Raw genomic sequence first — 15,383 nt, forward strand, 5'->3', positions numbered from 1 at the left:
AATAGGCAATAAGCCTTTAGCTCTTTAGAGCAAATCACAGCTATTCTGAACAGCCCACAGACAAAAGAAATGGCCATTTATCTTCATTTACAGATACTGTAGAGAGACAGTAGCATGCAAATTCACTGGCCGACAGGCAAGGGTAAAGGTAGTGTACTGGAATCATAGAGTTTACCTCCGGGAGAGGAAAAACTCTTTCTTCCCCTCTGCCACATCAGTTCATTACCTGCCAGATGTTGCCTCTCGTGATTTTTTGCTCCAAAGCACTGGTCACTGTAGATGGCTGCGTTTCCTCCTGTTACCGTGATTGCTAGCCCTCATAGCAACATAATATAGCAACAAGATAACAGAATGGACCATTTTAAATGCCCACAAAACTGTTAATAGACTCCTGACACGTTAACATATTCCCTACAAATAGTAAGGCATAAAAGGGAATCACCTCCCAGCAAAGAATGTTCCTTAAAGCAGATCTTAAAATTGTTTCAATTTCCCACAAAAAGTATGATTCTTCTTTTTTTTTTTTTTTTTTTTTTTTTTTTTTTCCTCCCAGTGGGAAGAACACATCCTGGCTTCCCCAGTGGTCATACTCATATACTCATACTCTGTGACTTGCCCAGAGAGCTAATTCACATCTTGCCCTGCAAGAGGCACTCTCTTCATCAGTGGGGTATGCTGGAAATGTGAGCAAAAGGCTTGCAGATGTTGCAGACAGCCTTAGCTGAGGGATTGATATATCTGGAGTAATGGACACAAACATTTTTTTATTACTCTTACATTGTGTTATGTACCCGCATGGTGGCCAAAGGAAATCGGACACAATTGCCACAGATGATTAAAAAACCCTTATAGTTACGAACACATTTTTATCATCTGTTTGGTCCTGATTTTTGTTTCCCTCTCTCCAGATGCTGATCGAGCAATCCGAGCTAACACAGGGACGCATGCAGGCCTAACCAGATTACATAAAAGCAGGACTAGTGCAGGCTCTGTGACGGTATTTTCCTTCTGCTTCTGGACAGCAGCAGGGGAGAAGTGGATGGAGCTATGCTAGGTTGCAACATTTCTGTCATTGCTATTGAACCCTGCAATTCCTTACAGTTGTTTTCTGCTGACTCTGCTTCCCCGCTTGCCTGGCAGGGCCCCTTGTGTTTTGACCTTGCACACTCCCACAATTACAGCAGCATGTCATCTTGTGGGTCAGAAGCACCATCTTCTCAACCATTTCATAAATGTTTTCATTCAAAGTGAAATAGTCAGGAGTGGGAAGCAAAAGTATCAGTAAGATAAAAGTAAACATTTAATGCCACTATAGTTTGATTTTTTTTCCAGACATCATATTTTTGACAATGTTTCACACCTCAGATACCACAAAAGGGATATTTTTTAGCCAGCAAACAATAAACTTCACAATTTTAATGGCAAAATGGTCAATGCATTTGTTGATCAGCTTGGAAGTGGCTGTGACTTTCCACATTTTAACTTGTCCTTATGTTGTTCTATATTTTTTCCCCATAAAATTTAGTTGAAAATACATGTATCTACCACTGACACATCCCCTTCTGGAACTACCCACTGGTAGGACCAGCAGAAGTTTTGTATCTATCAGTTTGTCTCCTCCCTGGCTCTATAACCACTGTTACAATGAGGAAGAACGTAGCCACAGACAGAATGAAACGGATTTAGCAGACATACACTTCAATGCATAGCACTTAGATAAGCATTTCCAACCATGATGTGTAAATAAATTATAAAATACAAGCAACTCTATAAAACAAGAACATCCTGAGTTTACAAATAAATTATATCCTTCATACATAGAATATGATGTGGATGTTAGTTACCAGCAGTTTCAGCTATGGGAGAGAAAGACGTTAAACTTAGAAAAGTTAATATCTATGCATACATAAAACATATATGTATGTGTGCTGTATGTAAATGTTCACACACATACATATAGCATATCGAGGGTGAATACATCCATATCTATAGTATATAGAGTATATGTAATATAGCTGAAACTGCTTCAAGCACCATTTTATTACCATTATTATAAAGTATGCTCAATACTTAAGTAGGACCACTCAAAGGCAAAAGGTTTGGGAGGGGTCTTTTCTTTCTTTCTTTTTTTTTTTTTTTTTCTGTCTGGGAGTGTTTTGAGGGTGGTTTGAAATAGTATAAATGAAGGCTACTACTTCATTTTCAGTACCTCCACTCTCAACAGAATAAAATCATCACCCCCTCTTTGTAAGCTCCAAAATGTTACATAAATGAGCTTCAGTCTGCTGTCAGTGAAGCTGGTGGCAAAATCCATATTGACTTCAACAGGGTCAAGATAAGTGTGCTACACTGTTAAGGGAAACTGATTTTTTTTCCTTCCCCCCCCCCCCCCAGTTTACTTGAGGAGGAGGAAGAAAAGATAAAGCCAATAATAAAATGGTTTATTATTTCCAAGAGCATGTATGGAAGCTCAGATAACCCTGTGATGAGTGCACAATAAATGCAAGAAACAGAGATTATTAACTTTGCATTGACAAATCATTCACAGTTTTGTTTGCCATAGGTATTTGGAAATCTGTTCCAAATCTCGCAATAGCTAGCAACATCCAGCCTTGCGTCTCCAAAAACTGCTGGGTGTTGCCAATGCAGAAACCTATGGAGTAACAAAACAAAGAGGAGGAGGCCACCAGGATTAGGCGGGTCTGTCACCCATCAGTGGATCTGTGCCTCTCTGTACAGCTACCGCTTACTCCTATCAGTGTGCAGTGATATGAGCACTTTGATCTCTGCAGTGATTTGGTGCATCCCTGACACCGTGTGTCTGTCCCTCTCATACAAGCAGGCCATCAGATGGTCACAAAATCTCCAGTTTATGAGAATTATATTTGCTTTAGGCAGTCCCCTGCAACTCAGAAACTTCAGGTTACAATTTTTATAACTCTCAGGAGTAGGCAAAGGGCTTTATCTCACAGGACACTAAGAGTCTGGGCTTTCAACTGGCACGACTAAGAGGTATGTCTCATATATATGCACAAATTGATGGTTGCTGTAAGATATCTTGCCTTAAATTCATGATATGATATATAGAGGAGCTAGTCTGGATTACTTTTACAGGCTTTAACATTTCAGTAAGTGACAGCCTCTACATGGGAATTGCAGCAACTTGGCTTTATAAGCTGGAAATCTGGGGGAAAAAGGGATCTTTAATGTTCAAAGATTCAAAATGTTTCAAATATAAGTCTTTCATATAGTGTGACATACATAAGGCAACTTCATCTTGCTGAGTGATAGGAAAAATGCTTTATAGGTATTTGCTGGGGAAGGGGAAGATGATGCTGTTGCAACTACGAACAGGCAGCTATGTCACTTCCTCACACAAATGTGTGCTGGGGGTCTCTCTCAGGCTATGTGCATATGCATCTGTTGGCATGTCTATACAACCCTCCGTAATTATTTTTAGCTCCGTGAAAAAAAAAAAAAAAAAAAAAAAAAAGATGACACAAAATTAGAAAGCTTTGTAAAAAGGTCTGTATCCCTATATCCTTCAGCTGTCAGAAAATTTGAATTCCAAGCTATGGATAACAGTTGTTATTTTAAGACAAACCATATTATTGAGATAAATGGAAAAATAAAATAAAATAAAACCCAATACTTCAAGGAGGACTGAGCGTCTACCCTGTGAACATACCTGAGACTTGATGTGCATTACTCTCAGCATCACTCCTAGCTTTCTGCCTCTATAATTCCCATATTCAGAGATGAAAGAAAAATATCTTTGTGTACCTTTCATCCTTTTCTGTACATTATCTGCATCTCTCACTTAGCTTGCTTGGTGTAGAGGACCACGCCATTGCTCTTCACCAGTTGGCATTTTGTGTAGCTGCAAGTTTGGGAAGTTATGTTGTATGATATTCAGTGTTTTGCAACCACTGATGCAAGCCTGCAAATACGGAGTGGAAGCACAGCACAGAGCCTTTAGACAAAATGAGGGAGAGCACCCAGGTAAGAGGATAATATTCTTCCACTGTATAACCATCTGCACAGTAAATACCTAAACTCATAGCAGCTGGATTAATTTTTCCTCTTCCTCACAACTGGGTGTACCCTGCTATTAACTCTGCTGACTCTAATGCAATTGAGTCTCAGTGCAGGTGAGGCAAGAACCAGGCCCATCACAGAGCTAAGAAAGAGCAGCTTTTGCTTGTGTTTCCCTCAAACAATACTTCTGCTTGCTTAGATCTAAGGAATTGACCAGAGCTTATTTTGAGGCAAATGCAAGACATGCATGGTGTACGAAAAGACAAGTGTAGTTATGAAAAAACTGCAGGAAATGAAGCAACCCAGCCCTCCCAGGTGACCCTGGGCTTTCTGTCCACCCCAAGAGTTCACAGAGACCACAGCAATGTCTGAATTCAGATCACAGTATAAAACAGTTTCTGCCCATAGTATAAATAAGGATCAAATACATCAAGATGAGCAGTTTTCAGAATTAGGCCCAAACTATTATAGCTGCCTAGACCTGAACATGCCTATGGTAATGCAGCCTAATGGATGGCATTCTTCAATCATTAAACAACCTGATAATAAAGACCTGTGATCATCTAGTACACATATGAATGAAGACTTAACCTTCAAACCTAATTATGTTAACATTGCTGTTTACTACTAAAGCTGATCCAGGAAAATAAGATTGACTTCTGAATATGCAAGTGATGAAGCATTCCATTCAAGTTGCTCCTGTGTATTTTGTGTAACTCGATGCCTTTAAAAAAAAAATCAGGATAAAAATAGCATTGCACTGGCAATTGCTAAAGAACAGGCCTCCCTGGATTACTTGCCAAACTATGTGGATCTTCTGGAAAATGCTGGCTTCTGTAGACGAAGGGCAATTTCATAACAAGGTCATGGTGCTTTTAATTATCTATTTTGCATATATCTGAGTTATAAAAATATAAATTCCAAAAAGCTACATTCACCAAGAAGACATTTCACAGATGTTAAATCTCAGTTAATTTTCATTCCCTTTCACGCAATAAGCCGTAACATCCCCCCCAAAATACAGTGGCAAACTTAAAAATGCACTGACAGAAGTCAAAAAGCAAACGATCACATACGTTTTAGGATATGAATACTAGTATATGATGGGAATGTCAATGGCCACTATAATTAAGTTCTCAGAAATAAAATATTTGTAAGGATTTCAATTATGCTCAGTCGATACTTAATCTGAATATGCCAGATTTATCCTTGATGTAATCTGTCTGGTTTCATGGATAAATTTATGTCCATTATGATAAACATGACAAGCACATGCTGTTATTGTTTAAAATAATGGCTACACAGACACCTCTTCGTTATGCTTCATAATCTACAGTAGTACCAAATCTAGAGAAGTTGATTAGTTGAGTCTGTAATGATGCTGATGAATACTCTAAGTAATACTAAGTAATACTCTATTCTTTACAATAGCTCTGAAAATTTGCCCTTTATTTACAGAAACATTACCACATCTGTGTAATATGTATCAATATGTAAGAATATGCAAGAGAGCAACTCTTGTTAAAAATGCATTCTGTGCAAGAACCATTTACTACGATTTCACTTTGTTTCCCTCAAGTATCTGCTTGCTTTTATTGTACCATTTGCCATTTAACCATCTCACCAGAGCTCCCCAGAGCACACGACATCCCTATTTTGGGCTGCTTACTTTCAGCGGAGGAAGAACTATGCATCTAGTTACCCCAGAGACACTTTCTAATAAACACATGTTCAGAATTGCTCAAGGCCAAAGAAGGCGACATTTGATTTCACATGCACGAGTTGGCGGGTCTTCTTTGAATGTGGGAGAGGGGCAAAGCAGGAGCATCACAGATGCCTTCGATACAGACCTACCTAGGAATGCAGGTGAGTGAGAGAGAGGCCAGTTGTGAGCCTCTCTCCTAAGGGTGTGTGACTTGACAGGGCGCATCTAGGCTCTGCAGGACTAAGTCCACAGGGAAGAACGGACTCTGTACCCCAAAGATGCTAGATCTTCATTCAGCATAAAACAGCACTGGCAATTCCCATGGTTCAGTGGAGCTATGTTCATGGGGCTCTGTGGAGAAGAGATGGGCTCAACAGACTGGGTACACAACCAGCTCCACTGAAATAATTACAAGGAGAAATAAAGCTAGAGAAACACATTGCTTGAGGGGTTTTTTGTTTTGTTTTGAGAGGAAAGAGAAGACAGTGCAGACCTCTATCTTTTAATACTTACTTGGAATATGAACAAGTTTCCTAACATGAAAATGCTGTGGAACAGTGCAGAAAACAATTTTTATATAGGATCTTTTCCTTCCCCCACCAAATAATCTTATAATAATGGATCTTCTACAGAATTCAGTGACAAGGCTGATAGAAGAAATAAGATTTGTTATTACATATTTTAGCGTATTAAAATAAAACTATATTAAAGTTATTTCTATATAATTTGCAGGTTTTCCAGAAAACCACTAGAAGAATCTAACAGTATTTTTGTATTTTTTTTTCTATTGGGAGTTGCAGCTTGGGATATTGTAATACGGCATTAATGTGGTACTGCAGATAAAGCAAGAGCTGTGTTTAAGAACAGTAAATGATGCACACTGAATATGTGTTAAGTGATGGTCTTGGTTTCACATAAGCAACAGGAAGGCTGCATAAGTGTATATGAGAGAGGAATTTTTGTGCATGAGCTTCTTTCAATATAAAAGAAGAAGAAATCCACACCGCAAAATAATTCTGTATGCTCACACATAATAGAAATGCAAATTCCACACATTTCTTTACGTAACACAAAGGATGTTCCTTCCCGCATACTGTCTGTTACAAAGATAAAGACAAAAACAAGTAGAACATCTGGATGTGCACCGAGGCTCAGATCCTCATACTTTTGACGCTAATGAGAATTTTGCTGTGGCTTCAATAAGGGAGTTTTGATAAGGAAATTGTCATAGCTAGCCTACCTGGTGTGCTTCATCCTCTCGCTCACAACCCATGGTTATTTCTGGACTAGTGAGAACTGAACAGAGAGTATGCATGTCTCATACGGCTGTGACTACAGACAGAATGGGCCAGGGAACAAAAGCTGCCAAAATATGTACTGAAGTGGTATTAGTCAAATATTTTATCAGTCATATTCTCAAGAAAGAAAGAAAGAAAGAATAAATCACTCATTTTTGGACTGATAAGTATGGGAACCCTCAGCCTTTAGAGTAATTTTCCAACAAGTTATTAGCACCAGAGAAAGGGTTAGGATAAAAGTGCCCTCTCAGCCATAACTCTAGCTAGTACAAAGCTAAAAATAAACGAAAAAGAAAACAAATTATGGGGTTGGATCAAATGGAAAAGATACTTACTTCACAGTAATCTCACCTCTCTTCTTTCATATATTGTAGACTCTACAGGTAGGGAAAATTACTGTGTCCTCCAATATAAGATAGTACAGAAGAGCAGATAATCAGACCTCACTCACAGCTAGAAATATTTTTGGGGTCATCTGGGAAAGTTAAATTTCTCTTTGAGTGGCCTTACTCTGGTAACAATAAAAGACAGTTAACATTTATTCATATGTTGTACTGATTAGGAAATATCTCTACAAACACAAGTTACTTAGAAACAGCAAGTCTGAAATAGGAGAAAACACCAAGAGAAAAACAGGCTGTAAATACATTTCAAAAGTGTGTTTGTTTTTTTTCCTTTTTCTTTTCTCGACTAGCACCATCTGTACACAAGAAAGTATGAACATAAATGTTTGGATAATAAAGATTTGCAAGGCACTTAAACAGTCTTTCTGGGTAGTTTTTTTTTTTAATGAACCTCTCAGTGGAAGTCCTACAACCACCTTTCTCCTCCTCCCTCAGCTAATGTAGGGAAAGAGTCTCTTCTGCCAGCAGTTCTTATTTACAGACATGTCCTTAAAGGTTCCTCAAAGTGCTCTTTTATGCTAAGAGAATCAACATCCTTATATCTCCGTTTTTTCGTGCTCATCCTTTTTTTTTTAAACTGCTCTTCAATATAATAAAGCAAATCTCTCATACACACAACTGAGACTTGACTCGAACCTTCATCCTCATTCTGTTGTCTTTGGGATGCTAATCAGAAGGAAAAAGGAGGATGGCAGAGATTTGTGTTGAAATTCTCCTGAGCTTCATTCTCTATCGGCGTCTAGAAGTGATGTCAAAACAGGTGATCATCATGAGGTGGGCCTTGCAGAAGTTGACACGATTTTCCAAACGCTCAGTCACACATTCCAGGGCCTCCAGGTATTCCAGAGAATCCAGCTCAAATACCTGCTCCAGATCAACTGTGGGAAAGAAAATATGCAGATAGAAAAAGCAATCAAAATCAGTTCCGGGTGCTGTGAGAGGCTTAGCTCAAGCCTTCAAACTCACTGGTACTGTATACAAAATTATCTCTGACTTGCTACTGTCATTAAGTTACCTTTTCTATTTAATGGCTATTTAAATGACACAGTAGCTTGTTGATCCTGAAAAATCCTGTTAGTGTTGCATTGGATCCTTTCTTGAGTGATGTTCTCTGCCATCCTCTCCTGAGCTGCAGATGCCTTTTGCCACACTGCCACCTATTCATTCCCTCACAAAAGCCACTAGAGCTATTCTCCCAGCAACCATGCAGCTCTCTGCCATTAAACTGGCATGAAGCACCTGCTGGCTTCATTTTAATCTTTGGTCCATGCGGTTGAACATGATGGGGAAATTCAGCAGTGAAGTGTAAATGAGAGTAAGTTAAGTCTGTTTGCATTCATTTTGTTTGTCTTCATTCAGGGCCTGCTTCAGCACCGTCCTTTAGCAACTTGTTAATGCTAAGCACATAATGCTCACCCCTATTCGGGCCACGTGTATAAGACATACCGACCCTACCTCACTCATTCTGCTGAACAGAAAGACATTGTGCTTTGCCCTCTGAGAACAAGTCCTTTGCTGAATTCAGAACTGAGAATCAGAAACCACCCCTCGACCTCCTTCCACTCGTCCCATTTTATGTGGTTCTCACTAGCCCGCTCAAGAGTGGTACAGGAAGGAGTACGTACAAATAACTCCAGCTTAGTTCCTGCACACAGCCAGAGACCAACTCCCATGCGCCCTGACTTTGCACTACACAGCCTTTGCCACTATTTCTAGTCCTCTCTGGGCTCTGCACTGTCCTTGCAGATCGCTGCACTTCTCACACCAGAGTGGGGAGTAAAGGCATCGAACAAATCAGACTGCCAAACTCTCTGCTCCCTTTAAATTTGTGCCTTTCACCTCTGTTCCTTAAAAGTGTTTCTGAAACATACACTGTGGTTGTTTTGCAAGATGGACCAATGTAGTGATAATTTATTCGTGGCAGCTGTCAAAGGAAGAGTGAGGATGTGTCAGGAGAACATAGCAGATGATAACCTCCTTTTACCACCTGTAGGTAGACATACACTAAATATACTGAAACTCCATTTTTTGTACAACTCTTTGTTATTCAATCATCTGCTTGCTAATATTAAAATTATTGTACAATTGATGCAATTCTCTGTATCTTTTTCCTTCTACGTGCTGAGGTCTTTCTTCATTTGAATGTGAATGTCCTTTAATCTCTGTCATCTACAGTTATAAAAAATGGGCCAAATTCATTCTTCATGTAAGCCCACTGGTGCCACAAATTTGCACAGTCTTATTTTGTGGAACAGATCAGATTTATAGTATCGCTTATACGTCTGAGTGATCTGAGGCCAAAAAAAAATTCATTTTCAGGAGCTGTGGACTGAAATGCGTGAGCGCTAATGTATCGATGGCAATATTCACCACTACAATGCTGTACTATTTCAACATTCAGCTCTCAAGCAAAAAGGATCGTTCAGTTCTAGTGTCAACATTTAATAAGAATTATAGGAAACAGTTCTAGAAATACAGTCAATCTAAATTTTACTCTTAGGTCATATGCCAGTTCTTTTTAGTTTACAAATACCGTAAAGACATTGTGCTTTGGCCTGTGAGAACAAGTCCTTTGCTGAATTTAGAACTGAGAATCAGACACCACCCCTCGACCCCACTTGTCCCATTTTATGTGGTTCTCACTAGCCCTCTCAAGAGTGGTATGGGAAAGAGTACGTACTGTTCATAGCTCATTCTCAGCAAACATTTCTGCTCCCCTCGCCATCCCCAGTGAAGTTAACCAAAGGACACCTATGAGTCCAGGCAATAAAACAACATTCTTACATTCACTGAGCCATTTATTCGGATCCAGCATCAAGTACTGTTTGGTCACCTCCAGTTCTCTCATTAACCACTCATACTTGGCCTTGACCTCCGCAATTCTCTGCTGGCGATGCTCCAGGATTTTCAGCTTGGCATTGAAACATATCATTTCCTGCCAACCAGGAGAAAGGAGCAGGGAAGGAATAAGTGAAGAGGAGAAGAAATACCCATGCTAGATTCACTGAGCCAAATGATCTTCCAATCAATAATTGTGACAATGAGCCATTTACACTGGAAGCATATGAATCACTGCACAAAATCATCTATCATCTGTTTTATATTTATAGCTTTTGTTTGGTTTTGATGTTTCCCGTCAGCGAGCTTTGGAGACTTTGCAGTGATAGTTAATAATAAACCATAATAATTAATAACAGACAGCATCTTGAAATCAGATTAACTCTAGCAAAACATTTCTGTTATTTGTCACCAGAAGTTTTGGCTAGGAAAGAACCAAGCACTTGGGAGAAGGAAATCCATTGTTTGATATATTAAAATCTTAAGTACATTTCTGCTTTGGGCATAGGAAATGCAGTAGTCATACTATTTAATAAGAGAACTGGTAGCAGTATCAAATTTAAAACATCCTTAAACAAAAGGAGTATGTTTCTATGAAAAGCTCTAGCAGTTCATAACCACCACCAACAAAGAAGTATTTTCTGCAAAGGTCTGGGGCACAGCAGCAGGACAGGCTGCCATGTTGTCCAGAGAAACCCAGACTGACTTTGTATGACTTCTGAATCATGGCAGCCATCGAGACGTGCAATAAGTGAACCTACAGGCTGTGCTACCCTGGTCAGGTTGGGAGCAGTCCTAGTAGCAGAACTAGCCTCCTCCAAGCCTGTGTGAGGGTCTCAACACTACTCTGCCTTCTGCTATGGAGATAGATATGCTGTGCGGGGGAAGTGTGGTTGAAACCACTCCTACCTCACCAGCTGGAGACTTTCTCCAAGATAAAACCATATCAGATAACATCACAATTTGCCAAACCAAATGACCAGGGCCAGGAAAGAAAATGCCTTAAAATAATAATTAAAAACACTATATACAGAGTTACTGCAAAATTGCTGCTATCCTATCAAATTCAGATACCGTCTCCAAACACGTCTCTCAAGAGCTGACCTTTACAATTCTCTAATTTTTTCTTAAGCTGGGAGGGGGGAGGTTTGCAGAAACAAATCTGTTAATGAGAAGAAATTAGCTATCCTGAGAACCATACCATCAAAGCACTTGAGGCACCATTGCTGCCTTGAAAGACAGATGTGATGAGAAATGCTGGAGCACAGGAGCCACCAAGACATCAAGGCCATCAAAGGCAAAAATACAAAGGACCAATTTCTGTGGGCTCCCACTGAAGAAGGCATGACTTGAATTGCAACTGCTCTTAAATGATACGGTTTTGCTGCTTGTTGAATTAGTATATACAGTAATGTACCCTTCTGACCGCATGATCTGAATACCCTGTCCCAGGAGAAAGGAGACAGATTGTACGGATTGCACTCACCTTGCTGTCCCCACCTCGTCGCCGTTGAAGTCGCTCCACATCATCTATCTCATAGACTTTGATCTCAAAGGGCTCACCCAGCCCCCTCTGTCCACTTCGCAGAGGTCCATCCACCCAGCGGACCCCAGGGCTATTGGCAGGCTTCCTGGCTGGGGAAGCTGTATCAAGTGATAAAGCTGGAATAATTCTCCGTCTCTGTGAACCTACAAATGCAGAAAGTGTCATTGCATTCGCACACACAGAAGAAAACAGAGATCCCAGAGAGGCCATGGACATTTGGGCTGCCTGAAGATGGGACGTGAGGTACCCTCTCACCACGAGTCAGAGCCTATCATATACCTAGGTATCTGACCCCAGGAGTTGATCTTCAGAGGCCACACATACAGAGTTTGTGGTTGCTTCACTTTGCTTAGGTCTCAGTGTGTATGAGTGTGCTGAAAGACCAAAGCACAGGTTAGATCTGTGCTAATATGTCCTGCTTTGTTTTACAGTCTCTTTACTGACACTGGCTCTTATAGCTAAAGGACAAGAATTAGGCAGCCTCTGCACAGTCCATCTTGAGATTTTTTTAACTTTTCTTTTGATCATAGCAAAAAAAAGCACTTTGACACCCAAGTTCCACTAGTACACTGGCACTGAGTACCACTATAGCATCATCTAGTCCTTTCCATGATGCCTTTCTAAGGTGGCTCAAGCAGTAAGAACACTAGAGAGGACAAAATGCCTGCACTAAGCATGTCCTAGCTCAGCAATTGGTACCAAGGTTGCATTAGCCTTGTCTTTGTTCCGTAAAATATTTGTCTAAACATCTGCCACTCACACACTTCCTCTAGAAGTGGTAAAGGTCTAGACAACAGCAGCAGTGACTAGCTGGTAAAATGACTAGTCACTGTATCAGCCACAGTACCGATGGTCATGCATGTGTCATCTGCCTTATAATACCAGCATAGTGGATAGGAGCAGTGCAATAGCTGAAAATACAGCAGGTTGACAAAGCCTATGCCACACGGAAACCATCTGCCTTGTGAGTCGCCAAGTCAGGGCCTACGGCAAAGCAAGAGAAAGAAAGAATGTCGCTGGCCTGATGGCAACAGTAAGGAAGTTGAGGTAGGAGCATATGGGTTGTTAGGAGAAAGCAGACGTACAGAAGAAAGAAAACAAATTGGTTTCATTTCCCTGCTCAGAGAGATTTCCCATCAGAGAGATGGCTGGGTAAAAAAAAAAAAAAAAAAAAAAAAAGGTTGAGTTTGTAGCTGAAGACTCCTGCAGGGCTCCCCATAGGAGACAGCAGGAGAGGAGGAAGAGATGGGAGAAATCAAAAACAAAAGCCAGAACCAGCAGGCTTGAATGAAACTGTTGACTGACTCTTTCGGCAGCAAGAACAAAACCTCATGCCAACAGGAAGGGATGCAGAATGATCATGCAGATCTTATTTTAAAAACAAGATAAAATCATTTAAAGAAATCTCTATAACTACATTCATTGAAATTTCAATGTAAATAGTTTCAAAATGTCTGCCAAGTTGGTGTTTAAATGAAATAAAAATAAAAAAAAACCTCCAGAAAATCTACTGATTGTCTAGTTTTTGGATTTTCAGGTAACAAAGCCATACCTAGTTTTGGTCATGGGCATCTATTTCTGTGCTGACTTTGCAAACTATCACGTCTTGTCCCATTGATTTCTAAGTGCAGCAATCTACCAGAAACCAATAGTTAGCAACTAAACTAACCTGTATATGCTAGCTTTAAAATGGATGAGAAAGTTCTATCTTGCTATCTATTTGAAAAAACTAGCCTACAGACCTTTTATTTCCAATGCATTTCTTGGCATCTCAGATCACTCTGTGGAAAATAAGGAGAGCAAAGTCAAGTCAGGCAGACAGAAATCTCTATAAGGCCCATTTATACCAAATGGCCTGAGATTTAACAGCACATCCTGTGACATCTATCAATCATACTTGCGTTGCTGCTACAACTGTAGCCCAGCAAGCAAGTCCACACCAGAACAAAAGAAGCCTTACAAAACCCAGCAAGTAGAAGTTATTTTAGACCTGTTCTAATGCCTCCTTGAAGTCAATGGCAGTCTTCACTTACTTTCACTGTGCTGCAATTAAGCCCTAGATGAAACTGCCCTGTCACAAGGAGAATCAGAAGGATGGCAGAAAGAAAAGCAAGAACTGACCCATTACCATAGCTAAAGGCTTGTGGCAATGAGACACGCGTTCTTTGAGAGACATCAACAGACTGAAATGCCAAGGGTGACTCTTGTCAGTGATGCTAGAGAGAAGCAACCAAAAGACAGGAGCAGCTGTGAACTTCAAGGGAGGTGAGACACAGTGGTAGAGTATCTTAATACTTGTCTTTTTTAAAGACAGATAGAGATCCTGCAGCAAAATCCTCAGCCCCTCCTGTTAAACAAGTCTTCCACTTGCTTAGATGCAAAGGTATATCCCAAGTGTCACTCAAACTCAGACCAAAAGGATTCAGGCACTACTTTTAAAGATACTTTTTAAGCTCTTGGTCATTCTTGGTCTTTCATAAGAGCAGACTTTCAAATTTTCTCAGAGTTAAAAACGATCTCTTATCTGTCTTTGCTACTCAGCATTTTTTAGAGCCAGCAAGGTTTGTACAAACATCAGCTCTGACCTCCTGTGTAATACAAAGCAAAGACAGCTAGTTCTTTTTATATTGTGCCCCTGTGCTAATGGTCACATACACTTTCACGGAGGTGCACACTAATAATGACTACAGACTTGCTCTGGCTAGGAATTTGCTATTTGTTCTGTCCAGCTGTGACATGCATGGCAGAACCATGGCTAAGGTTGTGCCCTTCCTGTGATGTTTGACCTGCCTCCTTTTGTTTCATTTTTTTCCCACTATGGCTGTTTTTCTTAACACTACTTTCTTGTGTAGTGGAGAAGTTTTAAACCATTCCCACTGGAAGAACTGTCTCTCCAACCAGAGTCAAAGCGCAGTCCTGAAGGTGCTTGGCAAAGCGCAATTCCTCTGAATGCAGTGAGATGCCACGAGACCAAAATCAGGCTTTTATTTGGAGCAAAGCAAAATAGATGTAATCTCCCTATAAATTACAGGGATGACGGCAAATACTCCTGCATTCAGCTGCCATGCATATTCATTTGGCTCTATGAAAAACAGAAGCTTGTGGTCTAGATGGAGGGCTTCAACCTGAGGCTCTGGCTAATAGTGCTTATCACTCCGTGGAGAGGCAGAGGAGCCTGCCATAGTCGCAGTAGCTATACTAACACGAGCTCATTATGTTTTCCTAGTCAGAGTTCACATCTGGATTGTCTGTGGGTTATCACAACACACCGAGCCTGTTGGGTCTTTGTGCCATGAAAGCGATGAGACTGGAAAGGCAGAGAGACCTCGTGTAGGTGGACAGACTCTCAGGGCTGCCCAGAGACTCACTGAAGTAATTGTGCTGCTTTAGAGACCCGGTGGGTGTCTGTGCAGGTCTGATTGCAACATCACAGCAGGCATGTCAGTGTGTAAGTGAGAGAAGAAAGAGGAAGAACTTCTTTTTATCTGAGCCTTGAATGCTGCTGACTCAGGATGATTTATCTGAGGTTTAAGGTGCTTTGGGGAGAAATGAAA

General features: G+C 40.4%; 1 protein-coding gene across 1 annotated transcript in view; it reads right to left on the bottom strand.

The window, feature by feature from the left end:
- Positions 1-7,288: 7,288 nt before the first annotated feature.
- Positions 7,289-15,383, bottom strand: part of KIF26B (kinesin family member 26B) — a 302,239-nt gene continuing 294,144 nt past the window's right edge. Inside the window, exons 13-15 of the mRNA XM_062573637.1 lie at positions 11,770-11,972; positions 10,230-10,380; positions 7,289-8,323 (exon numbers count right to left, since the gene is read on the bottom strand). Of these exons, the coding sequence (XP_062429621.1) occupies positions 8,175-8,323; positions 10,230-10,380; positions 11,770-11,972 (503 nt within the window). The 3' untranslated portion in view covers positions 7,289-8,174. The remainder of the gene's footprint in view (positions 8,324-10,229; positions 10,381-11,769; positions 11,973-15,383) is intronic.

Source organism: Rhea pennata, chromosome 3 (assembly GCF_028389875.1).
Source record: "Rhea pennata isolate bPtePen1 chromosome 3, bPtePen1.pri, whole genome shotgun sequence".
In the NCBI taxonomy this organism is placed as follows: domain Eukaryota; kingdom Metazoa; phylum Chordata; class Aves; order Rheiformes; family Rheidae; genus Rhea; species Rhea pennata.